General features: G+C 39.2%; 1 protein-coding gene across 1 annotated transcript in view; it reads left to right on the forward strand.

Moving 5' to 3' along the window:
- Positions 1-25056, forward strand: part of CLCN2 (chloride voltage-gated channel 2) — a 2181634-nt gene that overhangs the window by 1358884 nt on the left and 797694 nt on the right. The window contains 1 exon segment of the mRNA XM_044070805.1: positions 17824-17957. Within this exon segment, the coding sequence (XP_043926740.1) occupies positions 17824-17957 (134 nt within the window).

Consider the following 25056-nt stretch of genomic DNA (forward strand, 5'->3'; position numbering starts at 1 on the left):
GAGATTAACAGCAAAGACACCAATTCTAGCTACAAAAATGGAACAAACCATCTCATCCCAAGTAACAATGTGTTAATCATAAGGGTCAGATTTCTCACACTTGAACACTGAACTACAGTTGTTACTTTGAAAAGAAAAATGAACTCTCCTACATTTTCAAGTCGGTCATTCAAACATTCCTTAAAATGCTGTAACAGAGATGGCCACTGACAAAAGTCAGAGGAAACAAAGTAATTAAAATGCAAATAGGTGCTGACAATGAAAAGTAGGCCATCACGGCAATGTTATAAACTGATGAGAGAGAAAACCACAGTAAATGATCCTCTCATCATAAATAGGAAATAGACAGCGGGGATCACTTCTGTGTCTCTACTCGACAGTGGCACAGGAAAATAACTTTCTTGGGTGGCGTAAGCCAGGGAACCTTGTTGGCTAGGCTTACGTAGGCGCTTTGGCCTAGTAACTACCTATGAACCTATGAATCTACCTAAAAAGATTAAGTAGAAATGTATACAGAACTAATCAAATGGCTCATTTCTTAGTATCTTTTGTGCTGGTTATTCACTTGCTACTGTAGCTGCCACCCACCTTTACTCTGAGTAGGGTATGGTGGTTAACTATGTTCATCAGTCTTGTATGTGCAGTACATATTTTGGAAGAAATAACTGTCTTATACAATTATTATATTAATAAAAATGTTGTGCTCTACACAAACCAACTCTTTTGTTTCTAAACATTGACTGTAGTGATTACTAAGCTAATACCTACAGTATATGAAGTCACATGGCAGGGGCCGCAGTGCAAATATATTCTCTTCTACTTGTGTATAGATGTAGATATAGATTTATACACACACACACACACACACATATATATATATATATATATATATATATATATATATATATGTGTGTGTGTGTGTGTGTGTGTAAAAAATATGCATAAGTATGTCTATATATCTCTGGAAAAGATATATGCAAATCTGTATAAGCAGACTTACAAATATTTCCATGTATGTATATGTTGTGTGTGTGTGTGTGTGTGGGTGTGTGTGTATGTATATGTGTGTATATATATATATATATATATATATATATATATATATACACACACACACATGTACATACATGAATATATTTGAAAGTCTGCTTATACAGATTTGCATATGTCTTTCCCAGAGATATATACACGTATGTATGCGTAATTCTTTACTTTACATTTGTCCTTAAAAGCACGTCAGCACATAAGCATGCCATATCTGTGTACAGATGCATTTCTGTTTACATTTATAATTATGCCTTCTCATACCTTTGAATTGCATATAGATACTTATTTGCACTTGCACAAATATTTATTTTGCATTTACCTGCATGTATGCAATATTTCTATACTGTGTGTTTTAAACCAATTGTTGATAAGGACAGCAGAACACAAAACTACAATAGACTCTAATATAAATTGTTTATCACTTTCATCCATTTTATTACAGAACTTCATCAGAAGTAAAACAACTCCGAACTTCATGGTTTTATGCACATTATTTTGAACTAACCAATTAACTTGACACCGTAAAAAAAAAAAAACTCCACTGCCAATCATGAGCGGACAGATGATCTTCTGTGGCGACCCCTAACCAGGAAAAGCCGAAAGGAGAAGAAGAAGATTTATTAATGAACTTATAGCCCCATCCCTTGATGTCATACTGTAGACAGATGAGATCCTTACTATTACAAGCCAGTAAATGCCCCTCTGATCTCCACAACAAACATAAATAGTCACTCTCTAAGTTATGCGACTGGTCTGATTGTAATTACACTCCCGGTCAACAAATTTAAATAAATAAATAAACTAAAATAAATAAATAACTAATCTCAAACATCATCATAGAAAATACAAATATTTAAAAAGGCAAACACCAAAGAACAGTTATGGGGTCATTATAAAAGTAAAAAATACTCTTTACAGTGCAATTGATAAAACATTAAACAATCAGATGGCTTATCAGGGGCATCATAAAAGCCAAGAGAAGAAGACTGTAAGACTGTATTCCACTGTAAGGAGAAGAATATTTTTAGCTTGAGACAAGCGGTCTGAAGGGGAGGGTAAATAACATTTTGTATGCCATAGTTTAAGTAGAGATAGTACTAGGTTAGTTATTTTATCTGTATGATTTTAAAAAGTTGGAGAAAGAGCAAGGTTAAGTCTTAGGTATTTGTATTCAGAAACAAGGGGAGCAATGTTCGTGTTATCAGAGATGTCAATAAGAAGTAGATGAGGAAGGCTTTGAGAGTTTGTAAATGGTGTAAGGTATTTTTTTTTGTGATTAATTAGAAGGTAATTACAATCAGACCAGTTGCATAACTTAGAGAATGACTATTTATGTTTGTTGTGGAGATCAGAGGGGCATTTACTGGCTTGTAATAGTAAGGATCTCATCTGTCTACAGTATGACATCAAGGGATGGGGCTATAAGTTCATTAATAAATCTTCTTCTTCTCCTTTTAGCTTTTCCTGGTTAGGGATCACCACAGCGGATCATCTGTCTGCTCATGATTGGCAGTGGAGTTTTTTTTTTTTACGGTGTCGAGTTGCCAGCCCGGCGCCCAACCTTCCTCAGAAGGCACACACACGCACACACTTACACCTAGGGCCAATTTAGAGTGTCCAATCCACCTATTGCATGTCTTTGGGATGCGGGAGGAAACCGGAGCACCCGGAGGAAACCCACGCGACCACAGGGAGGACATGCAGACTCCGCACAGAAGGCACCCCAGCCGAGAATCGAAACAGAGAACCTCTTGCTGTGAGGCGGCAACGCTAACCGCTGCACCACCGTGGCCGCCCGTATAAGTTAATTAATAAATAAACAATGAAAAAAGGAATAGGAACCAGAACTGAAACTTATGGCACCTCCAGTATTTAGGGTGCCAAACAATGATAAGATTGCTAGTGTGGACTTGGAATGTTCTGTTATGCAGGTAGCTTGAAACAATTTGGTAGTGTTTTGGCCAAAATTAGGTTTCAATTTCATAAGAAGAATATTGTGGTTAACAGTTTTGAATGCCCTTGTTATTTCTACAGATATCATATCAGTGACCAGACTACCATTAATATTACAAAAATGGAGTCAGTTGCAGTAAGCCGGCGGTAGTAATGAAACCATTTCTGAAACTATGTTGTTTGTCTCATAGCAAGTCATAGCTTTTTAATATGTTTCATTATTTGTTTGCACAGGATTTTTTTTAAATATTTTTGCAAGTAGGCAGGGAGGGGAGATAGGTTAAGAGTCCTTGGTAGTACTTTTGGGAGAAGGTATGTAAGCAGGGTAATTACGATGGAAAGTTTTTTTTTTTTCAACACACACATTTATTGAAGTATCACTTGTAACACAGGCAAAATTTCATTTATGTAAAAGTAAACAAACCATATTAACAAGTTCACATTTCTAAATATCATACATCACAGATATTCGTCTGTACAATATACTGAATCCAGAATTATGTAAAGTGTTCATTTCCTGCCTTATCTTAAATCTCATTCCTCCTCAAAAATGTTTTTCTGCATGTATTTTTACAACAATTTCCTTTTTTCTGTGTTAATTTGCCCCTAGTCTTTTCTAAAGATCCCCATTTCCTTTTTTTTATCTGTTACAATATTCAGTACTTCAAGTATGGTTGGTTTAGACAGTGATTTCCATTTTCAAATAATTGTTGTTCTGGCAGCCACAACTACCAGAATTAAACTTAGTAAGGCCTTAGTATGTCTAGGCAGTTCAGATCCTGTATCTCACCTAAAAAAAAAAAATAAAAATAAAAAATTCCTTAGTTACACTCATTTGTTTGACTAGTATTCCTGACAGAGTACTCTGAAGGAAGCTTTAGTCTGCCAAGACATTATACTCTGAGAACATATACTCCCAGGTACCTCTTTCTTCTGCATTACATGCCCAACATCTGCCATCTACTTGAGGAAAAATTGTTTGGAATCTGCTTAGGGTATAAAAGTACCTATGGAAACACTACGAAAGCAAAATTTTCCAAATCTTCTAGACTTTATTGCATATAGTCCGCCCATTGGTTGTTTGTGAATTACGTATCTAATCTCTCTTCCCAATCTTTCATCTGATTGATTCATATAGTTATTATGCAATATGTTATAAACCCTAGTAACTATCCCTTTTTTAACAGTGGCTTCTGTTCCAGCTTCAACTAAAAACTCAACCAGTTCAGGTCTTTCAGTTAGGATTCCCTTATCCCTTTCTGTTGGCCTGTACTCTGATATCAATCTCTGATAGGGAAGGCAGTTACTAGCCTGCAGTCCAAATATCTTCTTGGCCTCTTCCCATTCTGTTATCTTTCCCTCTCTAATTACTTGTACCCAGTACTTTGGTTCCTTTGCCAGCTTCTTCCATTAAGTTCTAGACACCTCTTGTCTATTCTCTGTCATCCCTATCTACAGTGGAGTGTCTTGAGGCTAGAGGCTGTATTCCACCTGTAAGGAAGAGATCATATATGGAGGCTAAGTGTTTGGCAGTTATAAGAAGGTGTGATGTAACTGGGTGACTTTGGAGGAGGACTTTGTAAGATCTTTCACAAGTGTTATGGTTTCCTTTATTGAGTTCTCTCTAAAATGGGATGTTGCTGCATGTTCAGTTAATGGGTATAGTGTTTGTCGAGAGGAGTTTGGAGAGTTGTATTTTGATGGGGTAGAGGGTTGAAAGCAATTAATGATTTCTTGTATACTGGCAGTGATAAAGCTTTTGTGCTCTTCTGACATGAGAGGCTTGTTATATTTTAAAGTTCTGAGAGAGGATTTTGGTTTTGTGATTTTTTCCTTTTAATGTATTTATTTATTTACTTTCAAAATTGTTTTTGGATTATGGATAGCAGTAGTTTGCTTATTTCTTCCTGTTCTAGTTTGCTTTTTTAATGTTTGTTAGGTTTGGTGGAGGTTAGAATTGTTTGGATTTTGTTTCCAGGCTGACCATGCCTTACCATTCTGTATTATGAGGGTTTTAATATCACAAATGAGCCAGATATCTTTGACTCCTCAATCTCCTCTGCCAACAGTGTAAGAGCAAGTCATATATGGAAGTAAGGGAATTGGTAAAGTAAGTTAGTGCCTTTGCTGGGTTGGTTGAGATAACAGGGGACCAGTCAATGTTTTGCAAAACTTGGACTAGCATGGGAAGCTTGTGGCTTGGGAATGTTTGATCTATTACAATTTCTTGGAGGCACTTCATTTTTTTAAAAGATCAGTAGGAGAGAACAGAGCAGTGGTTGCTTAGTGAGTTCGGAAGAACAGAAATGCTGGAGCAGTGGTATCCAGTGTTTTGTAATAAAGAAGTCCAGAGCAGCATGGTTTCCTGACAACTGGTTTAAATGAAAGTTTTAAACAGAAGTTTTAAAGGGATGATTTTATTCTAGCTGACATGAGCTTTTTTTAACACAATAAAAAGGTTTTTGATGCAGAACACTTTTAATTATTTAACTTAGTATTTAATTAGTTAATTGAATGGTGGCTGAATCCAATTACTGTGCTTTGGCGCCTTTTTCATTTTAAAACTGTGTATGAAGTTTTTTTCTTTTGTCTGATGAAGTCTTCCAAAGGTGGAAGACGAAAAGCGCTTCACATTAAACTTTTTTGGAGTTATTCTAGCCAGATCGGAGCCTGTGATACTCCTAAGTTGTTGGAAATATTGCCTCTGTTTAATGTCCCCAATTTGCATGATGGACCCTGCAATCATTAATGGAAACTAGGACAAAGTTAGGTGAAGAGCTAAAATCAGCCCAATAGATGCCCTTCCTAATCAAGTGGGTCCAGAAAACCAGCTTATCATCCAACTTGTAGATATTGGAGTACAAAATCCTACTCCACCAGGAGAAGACCTGGTTAACAAGACCAGAGACTCTAACTGCCTACTGAGTTCATGTTCTTCGGGTCCCAAACTTTTATACATTCAGTACAGAGACATGAATGTCAGTGAATATCATTTCCTTATATGGAATGCATATAAGGTAAGAGATGGCCCTGGCCTGGATAAATTGGACCTCATTTCTAGCCATGACATATCTGCAAAGATCAGGTAAGTGCAAGCCACCAACCTTGGTTGAAGATTTCATTTTCTTCTATATATTATAGGATTTTTCCCAGACAACATTTGCAGTCAGTGCTTGGAGTTTAGCCATTATATTTTTTTCTTTCTAAACAAGGAAGAAATGTGACTAGAAAAAGTAATCTGGGCAAAAGAAACATACAAACTGTTGACATTTTTAAGAAGGAAAGGCAATTTTAAAGTGTCCCATTCATTAGTCTTCCTGTTGTATTTCCCAAAGATAGGTAATGTCACGTCAGCTGTTAGGGAACAAAAGGAGAATCTAATTTGAATTCCCCAAGTACTTGCTGTATACCAGGATTGTGTTGTCAATTCACACAATGGGAATTCATGGAAAAGAACACTTTTTTTTTTCTAGTTAATAACCCAAAAATGTTTATACTGGTATTAGATGGGTTACATGTATTGCATGTTTGTTTTGCTGGGTAAGGCAGTCATAAGGTACTCTCATCTACAAAACATTAGTCAGTGACCGTACTGTAATCAGAGACCATACTGACATTGTCCAATGGAATATCCCTTCCTGGAAGTTTGTTTAATGAAAAGACCTAAATGTTTTATAGCAAAAATAAGTAGTTGTGAGGAAGAGGGCATCAGTGCCTGATGCCACATTAGAGGGTGAATGGATTGTAGCCCCACCCTAATAACCGTACATTGCAAAAGCATGTATAACTGTTGACAAAGTCCAATTCAACATCATACTTGGTCAACTCAGCCCATATAAATTCTCATCAAAGAGAATGAACATTTTTGCTGAGGTCCATGAATAAAAGCCACATCTGGACCAGACTGTGTTTGACAATTTTGTTGAGTGTTATAATACAGCCAGAGAAGATTGGAGCTTTCTTGCCTAAATGTTAGAAAACCTTGCTGCAAAATTCACCCAGCCTTAGGAATGCACTTTTCTAACCTTTGCACAAGAACTGTAGGTAGAAATTTGATTTTGGAGAGAAATGGGTCTATAACTATAGCTACCTGGGCACCTATTAAGGAGTTGACCAGCTCAGCTATAGCAAAAAGACATGCCAAATCATAGATAAGGATTTCAAAAATGTATTTAGATTTTGTTTACTGAGTAAACCACACTAACCTGAGTAGTATAAACTGAACACCTGAGGAAAGGGGGAAGCATATCTGGATCCAGTGCTAAGTGAATGTCTACAGATGTTGATTCATACCAGGACACTCAACTGTATCATCAGCAAGAAATGTGACCTTTGTTGGTAAGAACTATGCATCATTTAATAATACACTCTTTTGTTGCTTGTGGTCTCTGAGTAAGATAGTAAACAGTGAGTGATCTTTGAAGAAACATTTACATGGATATTAAAATAGAAAGAGTGAGAGCCTTTTTCTGAGAAAAACAGAAGTCTCATATTTGTATAGTGTACAGCTGTTCTTTTTTTTCCAAATAGCTTTATTAAATTTTTACATATGACAAAGGCAATCTTAAATTTATATAAATGAAAAACATACAAAATGATACCACTTTAGTTGGAAACAGTTTACATCACAGACACCACTGAAACAACTGTCCTGTTCTGTATATATTGTTCCCACAATTCCCGTTTTTGCTATGTAGTTTACTCCTTCCCTTTTCTAAAGATCCCAATTCCAGTTGTTTTATCTCTGTTACTGTATTCACTACTTCTAGTAAAGTTGGTCTAGACTTTGATTTTCATTTTCTAGTAATTACTTTTTTGACAGCTACCATAATTAGACTCAGCAAGGCTTTACTATGTCTAGGCAATTCTGATTCTGTAGTGTAACGTAAAATTATCTCCCCAGTCAGTCCAATCTGCTCATCCAGCATCTTCGACAGAGTGGTCTGCAGGGAATCCCTAAAGTCTGCCAGCTCATACACTCCCAAAAAATATGTTCTCAGCTACCTCTTTCTTGCCCATCACACCTCCAACATTTGCTATACACCTGAGGAAAATTTCTTTGGAGTCTACTTGGGGTATAAAAATACATATGTAAACACTTCCAGGCAAAGATCCTAAATCTTAAAACAACAAAACAGATGAATAAAATAAAAACCACAAACCAGTGACCACAAATAAAAGTAGAAATCTGTATTCTCTCTCTGACACACCAAATGAAACAATCACTTTTTATAATACACTCAATTAAGATCCTAAATCTTCTAGACTTTGTTGCATATTTGGGAGATATACATATATCCCCCATTGTATCTCTGTGAATTGCTTAGCCAATCTCTCTTTCCAAGCCCTTCTAAGCTCTTCTGACTGATTCTTATAATTATCATGCAATATTTTATATGCCTTACTAATTATTCACTTTTTACTGCTTATTCCCTTTTTTATATGCCTTACTAATTATTCCCTTTTTACTGCGGTGGTGGTGCTGCGGTGGCATTGTCACCTCACAGTAAGACGTTGTCCTGTTCGATTCTCAGCTAGAGCGTCTTCTGTGTGGAGACATGCGTGAATGGGCATACCTTCGATGAAGGTTGTGTGTCAGAGTTGGCAACTCGGCACGTAAAACTCTACTGCCAATCATTAGCGGACCGGAGTTCCGCTGTGGCGACCCCTAACCGGGAAAAGCCGAAAGACACAACAACTAATTATTCCCTTTTTAACAGCAGCTTCTGTTCTAGATTCTATTAAAACTCTACCAGTACTGGACTTTCATTTAGGAGCCCCCTATTTCTTTCTCTTTGCTTATACTCTGATATCAATTCTTGATAGGGAAGGCAATCTCTAGACTAGTCGAAATAAATTCTTGGCCTCTTCCCATTCTATTACCTTTCATTTTCTAGTTATTTGCTCCCAGTACCATGGTTTCTTTGCCAGTTTTCTCCAATAAATTCCAGCCCCCTCTTGCCTATTATCTGTATCCCTAACCACAGTCATCCCTATCGGCAGAATCTCTTTTCTCCATTCTCGTGCTGGTTTGGTTCTTGGAATACTCCCTGCTATTTTATGAATGTAATACTCTGTATGATTTTGGTTGTTCTCCTTAAGAGTTTGCATCCAAAATTCCAGTCTCTCCTTATATCTTGAGTTTCCTCCCTGTATCAGCATAATTCCTTTCCAGTTTGAGTTGTAGTTTTCTGCTTGTGCTATGTATAAGAGCTTTAACTGTGTTGCTCTAAAATATCCCCTCAAATTAAGTAATCCTAGTCCGCCTTGTTCTCTTGGTAGAATCAGCTTATCCAAATTGACCCTTGCTGTCTTCCCTTCCCAGATAAAATCTTTCAGCTGTTTCTTAATTGCAATCCACAACTTCTCCTCTGGTTAATAAAAGTATGCCTGACCTGTGTGTAAGACTAAAGGGGCTAAAAATATTTTCATGGCATGTATCTTAGTATCCATATCCATATAATAAAACTTCCAGTTTCATAATTTTTGTATTATCTTCTGTTTAGTCTCTTCCTACATATCCTTAGCTGTCACCACAGAGTAATTTCTAATACATACTCCTAAATACTTCATTTTATTATGCCACCATATATATGGATATTGTTGGATCAATTTGTGTGTGGGTACATAATTTACTGCTATTGCCTTTGTTTTAGCGTCATTAATTTTGTATCCCGAGAAGATTTGAAACTGTCTTAAAATGTACCACAACACTACAATGTCCCTTTCTGGTTTTGTCAAGTATAAAATAAAATCATCTGCAAATATAGTCAGCTTTTCCTGACTACCATACTAATTATATCCTTGAATTTCTGAGTCCCTTATTTTCTTTGCCAGTGGTTCTAAATATAATGCAAACAACAAAGGGGAAAGTGGACAACCCTGCCTGGTTCCTCTACTCAAGCAGAAATTATCGGCGAGGACCCCACCCACTTTAATGCTTGCCTCCGATCCCTCATATATTCTTCTAATCAGTCTTATAATTGTATGAGGGAAAGAAAATACTTCCATTGCCCTGCTCTTGAAATCCCAGTGGATCATCAATGTTCTGTTAATATTGTCAAATGTTTACTTCCCCGTGTACCTCTGATGTCCTTCATGGATGCATCTGCAGTCATAACAAGTGGGTTGTCCTGTCGTCAGGCAGCCCTGCAGTCGGCCGGATTCCAAAGTCCGGGTCCGGCTTCGGCTGATGTCGCACTCCACCAGACGTCATCTCTGTTGGTCTTCGGGTATAAAAGCATCAGCCGACGCCATTTTCCTAAGTCTTTCTTGCCGCGTGGCACCCGAAGCAGAAGCTGTTCGCAAGTGCCGGTCGGTCGGATCCAGAGATTACTTCTACCGAATACTACTTCGAAGACTTCTAAAGCTAAGTACCCCGTTGGGGACTCTTTCTTGCCTCAGCCGATGTCAGAAAAAGTTAACAATTGTTTAACCTGTGGGAAACAAATACCTCATAAAGATTTCCACTCTTACTGTCTGCCTTGTTTAGGCCCAGCCGACGACGTAGCAGCCTGTTCGGCCTGTGCCTCTTTCAACCGACGAACGCTTAGGCGTCGGTCGGAGTTTGCAGAACAGTTTTTCGGTTCTGATTTTGCGTACATTATGCCGTTGGATCCTCCGACTACCCCCAAAAAACGCAAAGATAAAGACCGACACTCGCGGTCCGCGGTTTCGGCCGAAACCACGGTAAAGCAAACCGCGAGTGTCTCGGTTTCGGCCGAAACCGAGAAAACTGCTCAAAGTACAGCTGAACCTATTCTTACAACTGAGGCCCCTGCTACAACTCTTGAATCGACCTCAGAAATTTTACCCACTACGGTGGTTGACTTATCAGACACCATCCCCTTGGATGTCTCTACCCCAGCACGTGGTGCTGCTAGGCCTCCAGCTGCCATGTCCATTAAGGCCTTCGCCAGGGCTAAAGCAGCCAAGACTACTAAATCAGTGCCTGTTAAACCCCCACATCCAGGCCCTCTTCTAGTTCTCAAATGCTTTCTTTGGCAGAAGATTTAATTTCTTTAATTAGAGGATCTCAATCTCACCCAGACAGGGCCTCTCAGCCCCCAGAGAAGAGACCTAGGGCAGAGCCCCCTGAGCCAGTATCTTCTGATGATTCTGCTGATGAATCAGACATAACTGACCAGCCTGAGGCTCCCTTCTCCAATTTTGAAGATTCTGATGCTGAAGAATCCATTCCAGCTGCTTCCCCACCAGAAGAATTCTCTTTTGGGGAAACCTTGCATGCCATGCGAGAACAGTTCCAATGGCAGCAACAGGATTTTTCAGACTCCAGAAAAAGACTTAGGACCTTTCTGCACCTCCCACAGCACAGGCCCTTAGCTATACCTCCTGTTCTCTCTGTGGTGGATGATGCTTTCAATGATGTTTGCTCCGCTCCAGATTCTTTACCCCAGCCCCTGCCAAACCAGACAGATTTTACAGGGTGCCAGATACTCATCACCACCTTTACAAGGCCCCACTTGCAGACCCAGAAACTATATCCCAGGGTCCCAAGGCAGTAGCCGACCACAGCTAAAAACCCTATTCCTTCTGAAAGGGAAGCAAGGTCACTAGACAGATGGGGTAAAAAGGTCTACACTTCAGCTACTCTCTCAGCTAGAGCTTTAAACTGTCAGTTTCACATGATACAATACCAAGAGTTTATGCTTGATCAGTTAACTAAAAACTAACCACTGATGAATCTCTTGATAAGAAATATGTATTAGAGATGGTAAATAACATACAACAGGTTAGCAACCATTCCTTAAAATGTGGCTATGATGCACTGGAGGCTTCATTTAGATCAGCCATGACAGGCACAGTGATAAGAAGGCATGCATGGCTAAAGGAACAAGCTTTACCGGATCATGTTAAAGCCAAGTTGCTAGATGCTCCTATGGACAAGACAAGTTTGTTTGGTACACCTGCCCAGCAGGTTATGAAGAAAATGGAAGAAAAGGCAAAATCTGTTCAAACTGTTAAAGATTTCTTGCAGGTTCAACCCCCAAGGTTTAGCAGGAACTGGCCTGCCAAAAATTGGTCCTTTCCTGACTCCACAAAATTTCAAAGGGGCAGGAATAGACGTTCCAGAGGCAGAAACCAATCCACAGGAGATGCCTACAGAGGACGACAGTGGCAAGGTAACAACAGAGGCACAGACACAGCCACTGCCACTACATCAGCACAACCACAGTGACTTAATCCTAAATCCGCCTACCAGGGAACAAATAGCAGCTCCTCTAGGCGGAAAGTTAACCTTATTTTCAAAGAACTGGCACTACATAACAAAAGACAAGTGGATTTTACAAACCATAGATCAAGGTTACCGGTTTCACTTCCACACTTTACCAGTCAAAAGAGGAATGCCAAATCTACCTCCAAATCAAAAAACAGAGGCTCTACGCCAGATAATGGAGTTAGCAAACATGAGAGCTGTGGAAAGAGTGCCAACAGCAGAACAAGGAAAGGGGTTCTACTCCAGACTATTCCTAGTTCCAAGAAAGGAAAAAGTTGGAGACCAATTCTCGACCTGTCCACCTTAAATACATACATCATTGTCCCAAAATTCAAAATGCTGACCCTACAGCAACTTCTTCCCATGCTGGGCAAGGAGTCTTGGCTGGTAACTCTAGATCTCAAGGAGGCATACCTGCACGTCCCCATTCGACCAATCTGCAGAAGATACCTCAGATTTCTTGCAGGATCAGAGCACTATCAATTCTCAGCATTGCCCTTTGGCTTATCTACTGCCCAGAGTATTCACAAAATGCCTGGCATCAGTAATCGCCCATTGCAGACTACAGGGAATTCAAATTTACCCATACCTGGACGACTGCCTGCTACAAGGGGACAACAAAAGCAAGCTGACAACAGATTTACAAAGGGTCATTTACTTGCTACAAGGACTGGGATACACAGTCCATTTACAAAAGTCAAGGCTGATACCATCCCAAACAAGGACATTCTTGGGCGCGGAATTGGACACAGTACAACAAATGGCATTCCTGACTACAGAAAAACAAAAAGAACTTCCTCTTTACTTCTTGGCACTAACAAAACTGAGCAAGTTAACAGCAAGAAAAGTTCTGCAGGCCTTGGGCTTCATGGCATCATGCATAATCTTGGTCCCATTTGCCAGACTACATATGAGGAAACTACAGTGGTACCTAAAGAATTTATGGTCCCAACACAGACACAGTCTAGAAACAGAAATCCCACTAATTCCATGCTTAAAACAGGAGTTCCTATGGTGGGCTCAGGCATGCCAGTCAAACCCAGGCCTACCCTTTCGCAGATGTCAACCAAGCCAGACCATCACAACAGACGCTTCAGACCTAGGATGGGGGCCCACATGCTGGACAAATGCGTGCAAGGATTGTGGACACAGGATCAACTTCACCTGCACATCAATCTAAAAGAAATGCTGGCAGTAAAACTGGCAATCCAAAAGTTCAAACCATTTCTCAAAGAGGGCCAGTTGATGATAAGGACAGACAACACCACAGTCATGTGGTACATCAACAAACAGGGAGGCACTCATTCATACCCCTATGCAGAATGACCTTGGAGCTGTGGACCCTGGCACTCAGCTACAACATTCAGTTACAGGCAATATTTGTACCGGGGAAAGACAATACTCTAGCAGACATATTAAGCAGAACCACTTCGGATGCCCACGAATGGAAGCTGCACCCGGACATCTTCAAGACCATCTCAAGAAATGGGGAATGCCACAGATAGACCTATTCGCATCACCTCTCAATCACCAGCTCGAAAAATTCTGCACAAGGACATTCCACCCACTAGCATGGAAAGTGGACACACTCTCCTTCAACTGGAAAGGCCTAACAGCATATGCATTCCCACCTCTTCCTTTGATACACAAGGTACTACTAAAAATCAAGGAAGAACGTCCAAGGATAATCCTGATAGCTCCAAACTGGCCAAGACAACACTGGTACCCACTACTGAAGAGCATGTCTCGAACAATATGTGGCCAATACCCTGATGCCTTTGATGTTAACTCAGAACAACTACAGCATCATACATCCAAACCTAAAAACGCTGCAACTGACTGCATGGAACATCACATAGCAGCAGCTAATCCAGAACTTTCCCAAAGAGTTAAAGACATTATTCTTGAAGCACGCAGACCTTCAACAGGAAGGAACTATGCTGGAAAATGGAAAAGGTTTGTCATTTGGAGTACGGAAAGAGGAAAAGATGTGTCAAACATAGATATGCCTAACATTCTGGAGTATCTGGCGAACTTCTTCATTCAGGCCTGTCCTACTCCTCCATCAAGATACATGCATCAGCTATTTCAGCAGAATACAGCTTTGATCCACCTGTTTTTCGCACCCTTTGCTCAGGCAGTTCCTCAGAGGAATCAAGAATGTAAAACCTCCAAGGAAACCACCATTACCAGCTTGGGATTTAAACTTTGTGCTAGAAAAGTTGACACTATCACCCTTTGAACCAGCAGCAACAGCAGACCTACAACACCTGTCATGGAAAACTGCTTTCCTACTGGCAATTACTTCAGCAAGGAGGGTTTCAGAACTACAGGCCTTAATGGCAGTGCAACCCTTCCTAATCTTCCACCAAGATAGAGTGTCCATGAGGACTAATCCTACATTTATGCCCAAGGTGGTATCCAGAGTGTCTTTAAACCAGGCAATCCACCTACCTACCTTCTTTCCCAACCCACAAAACAGAGGGGAAAGAATACTGCATACCTTGGATGTACATAGACAGCTACGCTACTACTTGGACAGAAAAAAAATAGCAGAAAGACTGACCAACTTTTTGTAGCCTATGCAACAGGAAGGGAAGGAAAAGCTATTTCCAAACAGACAATCTCCAAATGGATAGGAAATTGCATACGATACTGTTACTCCTTCCATGGAAAACCAATTCCACAGAACATAAGACCTCATTCTACAAGGGCAACAGCCACTACCACAGCCTTCTTACGAGGAGCGGCAACCAAAGACATTATTGAGGCGGCTACTTGGACCTCCGTGCATACATTTGCCAAGCATTATAATTTGCCTCTATATTCCAGATCCCGAGCAGGGTTTGCCACTGCTGTACTGCAAGGGATCCTAAACACACCATAATCTACTTTTATCCTCCTCCCCTAGTTGGCTATGGTATTCTACCCACTTGTTATGACTGCAGATGCATCCATGAAGGACATAGTACAGTTTTGTACCTACCATAAATGTAGATGTCCGAACTGGATAGCATCTGCAGTCAGGATTACCCTCCCTCCTTCCCCTCTGTGGTACTCCTAGGGTGTTTACCCTCCTAATAGCTAGCTGTTGGGGGGGAGTCTTTTATGGTGTATTTGTTTGTATATATGTACATATATGCTTATTGCTGTGTTTACCTCTATCTATTTGGAAACATTGGCATCTATCCAAATTTTAGCCTGCAAGAGGGCTACTGGCATCTGGGGCAAGAAACACTGAGGAAAATGGCGTCGGCTGATGCTTTTATACCCGAAGACCAACAGAGATGACGTCTGGTGGAGTGCGACATCAGCCGAAGCCGGACCCGGACTTTGGAATCCGGCCGACTGCAGGGCTGCCTGACGACAGGACAACCCACTTGTTATGACTGCAGATGCTATCCAGTTCGGACATCTACATTTATGGTAGGTACAAAACTGTACTTTTTTCAGCTTTTTTGTGAATTTACAAGTTAGCTGTAGTTATCTTTTAGTTAGAAAATAGGGATAGACAGGATAATTACTGTTTTTCTGAATATAACGGTTCAACAGCTTTTATCAGGATTTAACCTGTATGAGTGTTTATGATTTCTGTATATTTAATTTCCACAGTGCTTTGCTTAATATTGGGTAAATTATTTTATTATTCAACTACAAAAGCTTGTGTCTGACATTATTGAAGTTTGTAAGGGTACTTGCACAGGACTAATGAAATGTGACTGCTGTTATCTGACCATTGGGGGATATATAATCTCAAAATACTGAAATTTCGAATTTCAGTATCTCGAGATTATAAAGCCGAATGTTTAGAATAGCGAAAGTTCATAATCGCAAATTTGAATATCTAAAATTTGTGGTTATGACCTCATGCTACGTAATGTCCGGGATTGTGTGTTGATGGTGCGCGGTGCCGTGTGTGGATCTAGGTGTTATGTCAGGTAAGTGAGTGTTTTGTAAGGATTTTGAGTGGGAGTTAGAGTGTATGTGAGTGTGCTTATATGTTTGATGTGTGTGAGGGACTGGAGAATGTGCGTGTGTGAGTTTGCTTTTGTTTACTGTTTATGCGATTTCGGAGTTAATATATATAAGTCGGGGGGTGCAGGGGGGCTTGCCTCCCTGCTTATGTGTGTATGAGTTGTGTATGTGTGTAGTTTTGTTTGTTTATGTTGTGATGTGGGTGTTGTGGTGTATATATGGTGTAGTGTGTGCGGTTTGTTCGGTGTTTTGAAATTCGTGGTTTTGGGTTCGGGGTTTTGTTGTTTCAGTGTTTTGTGGATTCGGTTTCATGGTCTCAAGATACTGAAATTCGATATTTCAGTATTTCGAGATTATGAAGTGAATCCATATATATATATATACATATATATATATATATATATATATATATATATACATATATATATATATATATATATACATATATATATATATATATATATTTTTGCTACAGCTGTCATAAAACTAAGCTGATAAAGTTAATTTAATAATGTTCAGTAATGGTGACCATAGAGTGCTAGGCTGGTCTGGCTGGTGGCTGCATGGTAACTAATAAACAGAATGTGGTGCTGGCCCTTCTTCCTAGAATTCACTGTGTTTGTGTGTCTAGTAGTAGAAACCAAGTTTCAGCTACTGTTGGTGGAATAACACTACAAGAGGGTAAAATCTTGGGAAACCAGTGGCCATAACTTTCTAGCTATACATTGTGAAGCTTATCTGGGTGTGGTTGCTGTTGGTGATATCCGAAGGCAGCAGCACACAGTTATCATTCACTCTTCTCTATTCCTCTCAGGCTTAATGAATGTCATTAACTGTTTCATATAAAATTGAGTGCCACTAAGGGCAGATACCACCTGGTGACTATTTCATGAGTAATAATGGTTGAAAGTATTTTGTTTTGCATTTTTGCCATATGTGGTTGTAGTGTTAACTTTGTTGTTTTATGATGACATGCTTTTTTTAATGTATTTTTTGTGTAGAGAATCGGTATTGGTTAAATTAATTAATGTGAATGCTTGAGGGAATTTATGAATTCTAGACAGAGTTGAGGTCTGTTTAAATGTAAAGTATGCTTAAAATTGGATGCGGAAAAGTTGTGCTCTATTAACCCTACCATTACAAGAACAAAGAGAGAGTAGGTTTTGTTATTAAGAGCAGGGCACACGTAGGTCTGTGTACTGTAACCATAGTTGATGAATTTCTCTCATGAGTAATGCTATTATGTGATAACAGACAGCCTTGCTTCTGGTGCTATTTAGTTCCCCTATAATGATTAGTTCTGTGATATCACCGATGGCAGCTCTTAGACAATCACACTGCTCAACTTTTCCTCATCTGTTATGTAAATCCATTATACCAAGTCTTGTTTTATTGCTGTTTGCTAGATTAATACTACTGTATCTGTTCAGCAATATTTTAACACGTTTTATAGGTTCTTCTCTTAAGTAAATGATCTTTAACCCATGCACTCATTGTGCTTTTTATTCTCCCTAAGTACAACCTGTTGTCTTTGAACCTTGTGAATATCTTTTGTGGTGCCTGTCCATCTTGGCTTGACCTCTTATCTGATGTTCACTTCTTTTTGCCAGGAAGTACAATATCCGAGTAGAGGACATCATGGTGAGAGATGTGCATTATGTCACTCTGAATAGTAAGTACAGGGAGCTGCAGGATGCCCTTCATACCACCAAGCAGAAGACATTGGCTCTTGTCGAAAACAAAGGTAAGGAATAAACAGGAATATTCTGATGTACATTCATTAACTGTGATGCAGTGCAACCAGTGTTGAGTAACTATGCAGTCATTTGCAAGTATTTGTCAGAAGTCTGATTTACTACAGAAGATTTTAGAAATGTGAAACTGTAAAATCAAACAGTTGCCTGTGTGAATTACTGAAGTAAGAGTACTACCATAGAGTACCATACATGGAATACATTTCTTTGTAGGCTAAACATAAGTACACATACAGTAGTAAATATAGTAGAATAAGAAGATAGTTTTTGCAGAAAAACCTCATCTTTTGGGAACTGTGCCCCACACCCCTGTCAAACTGTATATAGAGACTCTGAGTTTGCAATCTCAGAGTAAATCGAGTAATTTTACACCAACTCAAGAAGTTTACTTTGAGATAGAGAGATGTTAGAGTTAGTATATTTAGATATTGGAGTGAAGGAATGAAGCCCTCGCATCAGGGGATATAGGAGTGAGTTTGGGAAGTGCTATAGTATATTTCTGTCCAGAGTAGTGATGTCCATAAGTAACCACTGGATACTAGAGAGGAAGTGAAGTGTCAAAATGGCACAGATTTTATAAGGGTGATAGAGGGGTGGGGGAACCAGTAGTCTACCAGGAATGACTCTTGAATGTGCTGTTATGGCAATGGCATTGTTACAGGGATCGGGGTGAGGGGATACACTAGAACAGCAAGGCTTATTACTTATGTGCCATAATGGCAAAAAGGTATTATGGAGGTGGGGGGACCCAGGGGAGGGGGGGCAGGTATAGGGAGTGTGGTCTGTGTGTGTGCGTGTGTGTGTGTGTGTGTGTGTGTGTGTGTGTGTGTGACTGAAGGGGGGATTCCATTGCCTACACAGGCAGCATTTTACTACAGCAATGTGCAGATCAGCTAAGATGTGCACATCATAGTAGTAACTGCAATTCAGGAAGCATGCAATAGCTGAAAATGAGATCTTACCTTGTCACAGCTAGTGTTTTCTTGAATCACAAATAGATAGTGTTGCTCTTCTTATGTGCATTAAGAAGACATTGAGGCTTTGGTGTTTGTTTATGTAGTTTTATTGTATACAAATATATCAGGATGGATGGCAGGGACATTAAACTTAAATGAACTATCTAACTGATTGACTACATACTTGCATGCTCTCACTCTGGCTGCTCACTCAAAAATGGCTCTCTTGCTTGCACGTGCTCAGTACGTATATGAATGTGCTGACTCACTGGAAAGCTTAAAGGTATAACACACACTCTGATCTACATCCTCCCTCTTTACTGAGCTGTGTCTTATAAGCAATAACAATTTAATAAGCATGCAATTATACAGACACTAATAAAGAAAAACAACAGTCATGTCCAGGTTGCCGTGTATCTGATAGTTGGTTTCAAGATGCGACCTGATCTCGTGACATAATAGTTAGGAGTGGGTTTAGCAACAGGGACAGTCACTGGGGAATGTTCTGCTTGAGGAGTCTCACGGATTTTCTCAGGAGTGGGACTTGCTAATGGAATGTTCACTGGAACAGGAACATTGGACAAGTCACTGTGAGAACTAGAGTCTTTGTTACAGGCAAGATGGTGTAACACTGGTTTGGACACTGGTAACAAATGCTTCCGATTTTGTCTGAATTCCACTCCTTGTGATTCCACACTGTACAGACTTGGCTTTTGACACAAACATTTCACAAATCCAATTCGATCAAAACCTTTTGACGTCTGAATCCTCACTGTCTCCCCTTTTTGTAAAGAATGGAGCGGTTTGCTGGTTTTATCACAGTAAGACGTCTGGAACATATACTTTTTTGACAGTTGAGCTTTTAGTGCCTTGTTGTTTTTAGCACTTGGAACCAGTAAATTACTACTGATTGGTGGTGTGGTTCAGGTTTGTCTTGACATAAGTCTCTGGGCAGGTGAACCAAGATGATTATCACGAGGAATGTTTTTGAGATTTAACAAGTTGAGAAAAACATTGGTATTGTCACATCTGGATTTCTCTAACAGCTGTTTTGCACTTTGAACTGCATGTTCAGCTGAGCCGTTTCACTGAGGGTATTCAGGACTACTCATAATATAAACAAAGTCCCACTCTTCTTCAAATTACTTGAACTGCGGACTTGTAAACTGAGCACCATTGTCAGAAATAACTCTGTGTGGACTACCATGGACAGAAAAATGTAGTTTCAACTTAGTAATGACAGTACTGGAAGTTAGGTTGGGAAGTAAGTCAGTCTCGAACCAATTTGAATGTGTCTCCTAACACCAGTTAATGTTGACCATTCCACTTAAAGGTGTGGCTACTGTCGTCTAAGGTAGCTCAGGAATCTGGCTTAACTGAAGTGGTTCTTTTTGTTGATATGGCTTTGTACTATTACAGACCGAACAAGATGAAAGTACTTTCTCAATATCCCTTGACATAGAAGGCCAAAATACTAGACCTCTCGCCCTTCTTTTGGTAAAATCAGTTCCTGGGTGGCCATGATGCAAGATCTTAATATACTTGGAACAATCACTTTAGGACCTTTCATGGTGATACCATTGTCTGACAAAATCTCATCTCTGTATGGAAAATAAGGTTGCATTTCTACTGGTAAACAAGATTGCTTTGACGGCCATCTTCAACTGATAAAGAGGTTTAGCTTCTGGAGAATTGAATCTGAAGCTGCGTGAGTTCTGAGCTCATCAAGACATGTGGAAGAAAAATTTCTCACTTCAGTGACCTCAAAATCAAGTTGCTCATCGTTATGTTGTTCTGTGTTTTTTTCTGGGTGATCTGGATAAAGTATCAGAAGATAAAGAAGTTTGCCTTTTGTGTAAACAAGAGTGAAATTGTACTTTTGCAATTTGAGCATCATGCATTGCAGTATAAATGGAGATATATGCATAAGCATCCTCAAAATATTGACTAGAGGTTGGTGATCAGTTTTGATAGGGATAGGTTGACCATAAATATAATCATGAAATTTTGAACAAGCGAACACAATTGCCAAACACTCTTTCTCAATCTGGGCATATTGCATCTCGGTCTGGGTAAGAGTTCTCGATGCATAGGCTACTGGTCTACCTTCTTGAAGAATGACTGCACCTAGACTAAACTTAGAAGCATCACTGGAAAGAGTAACTGGTTTGTGAACATCATAGTAGTTGAGAGTTATTGAGTTAGAAATGTTCTATTTCCGGACTTCAAATACTCTTTGGTGCTCATCTGACCATGACCAAATTACATCTTTGCATGTCAGCTCCACTGAGAGAGCTGAAGGTTGGCTTAAATCTAAAAAGAAATTGCCTAGGTAGTTGACCATGTCAAAAAATGTAGGGCTTGGACATTGTCTGAAGCTGGCATCTTGAGAATTGCCATTTGCTTTGAAGGATCTGGTAAGAAACCTGAACTGGTAAACAAGTGACCAGCATAACTAACTTCTTGTTGCCTGAACTTGCACTTCTGAAGATTCAGCTAAGATTCACTTCACATACTCTGTCCAGAACTTTCTTGAGGTTTCTGTCATATTCGACGTCACCATTGCCTCCTACTATTATATCATGTACTATAATAGCACAGGGATAGCCAGAAAAAAATGTGCTCCATTGCATGCTGAAAGACTTCACTGGCAGAATTTATTACAAATTGCATTTTCAGAAATCTGTATCTATCAAGTGGCGTACCGAATGTGGTTAATAATGAAGATTTTCGGTGAAGTGAAATTTGCCAAAATTAATGCTTTGCATCTAAGACAAAAAAAAACAGTGGCATTTGGCAGAAAGCAACAGCCTCTTTGACTGTACACATTGGAAGATGAGGCCTTTTTAGTGGCTTGTTCAAGTCTCTTGGATCAGTACATATTCTAATATCATCAGAGCTTTTCTAATGAGCCACTGTCATGGAGGATACTTATTCAGTAGGTTCTTCTACTGGACAAATTACTCCTAGCTGTACTACTCTGTCTAACTCTGTTTTGACTCTGCATAGCTGCTGGAAATTTCTGTGCTGGTCTGATAACTGGGCTTATCTCTCGGTCTAATTTCATAGAGTACACAGCTGTTGTCATTCAGGCTTATATGGTGATCTTCTTGATTAAGGGAAAACAGTCCCATTTTCAAATGTCTCTGAGGCCTAGTAATGACTGCACATGTCTCTTGACTATAAAAAATTGCAAGTCATAGCTGTTCCCAGCAGAGTAACATGAAAGCACCGTAAGCAACAAGCTTTGCACACTTTGTCATATGAAGTGGTTCTGCAGCTTTTACTCTAGCAAATGTTTCTGCTAACATAACATTGCACTTTGAGTTAGTGGTTTGGTTTACTATCATTTCCATGAAGTGCCTTCCATCAAATGCTCACATCACTGAACCAGTATGCTGAAAATAAAAACATCGTTCCACTCCCTTGTCAAACCATGTTAATAGCGACGGTTCCACAATCACTGTTTTGGAAATGTGGCCATTGAAGTACATGTTCCATTTGATGTTTGATGATGTGGTTTTCTGACTTTCCATTCAAGGTCTATCCACTTTGAAAACTGCCTTTCGATGTTGTCATCTATGATGGAAGACAATTAATAGTAAACTTGAGCCAGTATCTACTTTGAGCTCTGTGGGGCTATCATGAATCCAAACAGTACAAAAGATTTAATTCTTTATGCATAAATCTACTGCAGTAACTGTTTCACCAAGCACAGACACACCATCAACATAAAAATAGGGTTGCAGCTTTCTAATTGATCAACTTGCCTCTTGGAAAGCCCTCTTAATAAAAGAATGTGCCTTATTTGATTTACAAAACCTTTTGAAATTATTCTACTTATTGTAAGAATGACAGTGCTGACCAAAAGCTAAGCACTTTTCTCTTTTGGATTCATGATTTCCAACCCAATTACGACAGTTGAGTATGAAGCTGGGTGGGGGCACATGTTTTGACTTTGCTGACTCACCCTTATGCTTCAAGGAGCATGCTCTGAAATTTGCTGGAAAGACTCGAAGTTGACCTGCAGTAGTTGTCGTGTGCTTGGGCCTGTTTCTTTTAACCACATTTTGTATACTATCAACATGAGCTTTGTCACTGTGCCTTCCGCAGCTATTCTCATTTCTAAGCATACTTGTGTTCTTTTCTGTAGGCTTGTATATCTGACAAATCTCAGTGGCCTTATTTAACGTTAAATCACTGTCTCGAAGCAAAATCTTTCTCACTGTATCATTATTAATACCACACACAAGCCTGTCCTTTATCAGCTCATCTCTCAATTCAGCAAATCTGCATGTTTTAGCCTTGTTTTGCAAGTCAGTTAAATGTGCTGCAAAAGTTTCACCAGGCTTCTGATCCCTTGTGTAAAATAAGTGCCTTTCCATTGTAATATTCATTTGGGGGTTACACGCTTCTCTAAATTTATGTTTTCAGCATTCCAGGTCTTCCCTTGTTTCAGACAGTACCACTATATGGCGGTCTTCCCCCTCCCCTGCAAACAGAGCAGGTGTATACACAAATGAAACCTCTCTTTCAGTGGCCTCCGAACCAGCTAAATTAAGCAAAATAAATGCCTTTGTATGTGCGTCCTTGTCAGAAGAAGCAGCCTGTATGAAAATATCATATTCCTGTTCAAACACACGCCAATTTTCTGCAATATTGTTATCAAGCACAAGCGGTGCGGGTCTGCCATGCCCATAGATTATAGTAAAACACAATGCAAAATTAACCCTTGTAATTATGTATGTACATTCACACACACCAGGTACCTGCAGTAATATTCAAATGCACAATAAACTCTTTGAAATACTGTACTCTGCAAAATGTGTTGAAATAACTGTACTTTGCAAAATATTCTTTGAAATGACTGTACTTTGTGAAATAACTGCACTGTAATACTGCATACACTTGCAAACACTATGCACATTTCGGATATTTTGAATAGCTTTAGTTAATACAAAAATGTAGCACATAACAAAGAAATATGGTTATTTTCCCTTTTTTTGTTTATTTTGTGAGATTTGGATATTGTTTCAAAATTTTTTGTAATTATTTCAAACATTTTTATCAATATGTCACAGTTTCAGACATTTTGTTTATTAAGAAATTCGTTTTGAGCATTCTGGGTGCTTTGTTTTATGTTTATAGTAAAATAAATCATTTAAGCAAGTTTTAGTACCTGGAATTTGTTTCTGACCTATTTTGCTAGTCATTTGAGCAGTAGGGATGATCCATTCCTGTATATTCCTCCAACTTTAGCCAGTTACCTCATGGCTGTAACTCTTAATCCCATTCTGACACCATGTCGCGCTTCCTATGTGCATTAAGAAGACATTGAGGCTTGGGTGTTCCTTTAAGTAGTTTTATTGTATACAAGTACATCAGGATGGATGGCAGGAACATTAAACTTAAACAATCTGTCTAACTGATTGACTACATACTTGCATGCTCTCACTCTGGTTGCTCACACAAAATGGCACTCTTGCTTGCACATGCTCAGTACGTATATGCATGTGCTGACTCACTGGAAAGCTTCTTAAAGGTATATCATACACACTGATCTACAGGTACTTCATGCTGAAAGGGCAGTTAATGAATTCGCTGGCTAGTCTGTCTTGTTGCATAACATTTCCATTCACTTAGAATAAAGATAAACATTGCTATGTTTGAGAATCCGCAGCAGGGATGTCAGTGACTGGCTTGCTACACAGTTTGATTCCTATATATGTATTACACATTCTTTAAAAAGTTCCTAGTGAGGTATAAGCAAATAGCTAACAACCTTTAAAAAAATTGAGCTTTGGGTCCTGTCCCAAGTACTTCTTCCCCACATTTCTTCTCTTAGACAGTCAAGAGTATTTTGTTTTCTGTGTTAGAAAACCTCAGTTACTAAATGGGAGTACATATTAAAACATCATTGTGCCAGGTCCTGTCAGAAAACTTGTTCAGTTCTTTTTTTCAGGTTTTCTTTTTTGCAATATTTTCACAACAAAATTAGACAATGTGCAATATCACTTGCGCAAGTCACATGTCATTCTTTACATGTTGGAGTACTAGAGTTTTGAGCTTGCAACAAGTTTGGTCATTTGATATGGAAAGGGGACATTGACCTCTTTATTCTAAGCCAAACCAT

Source organism: Protopterus annectens, chromosome 4.part1 (assembly GCF_019279795.1).
Source record: "Protopterus annectens isolate FY-2018-M chromosome 4.part1, PAN1.0, whole genome shotgun sequence".
Lineage (NCBI taxonomy): Eukaryota > Metazoa > Chordata > Ceratodontiformes > Protopteridae > Protopterus > Protopterus annectens.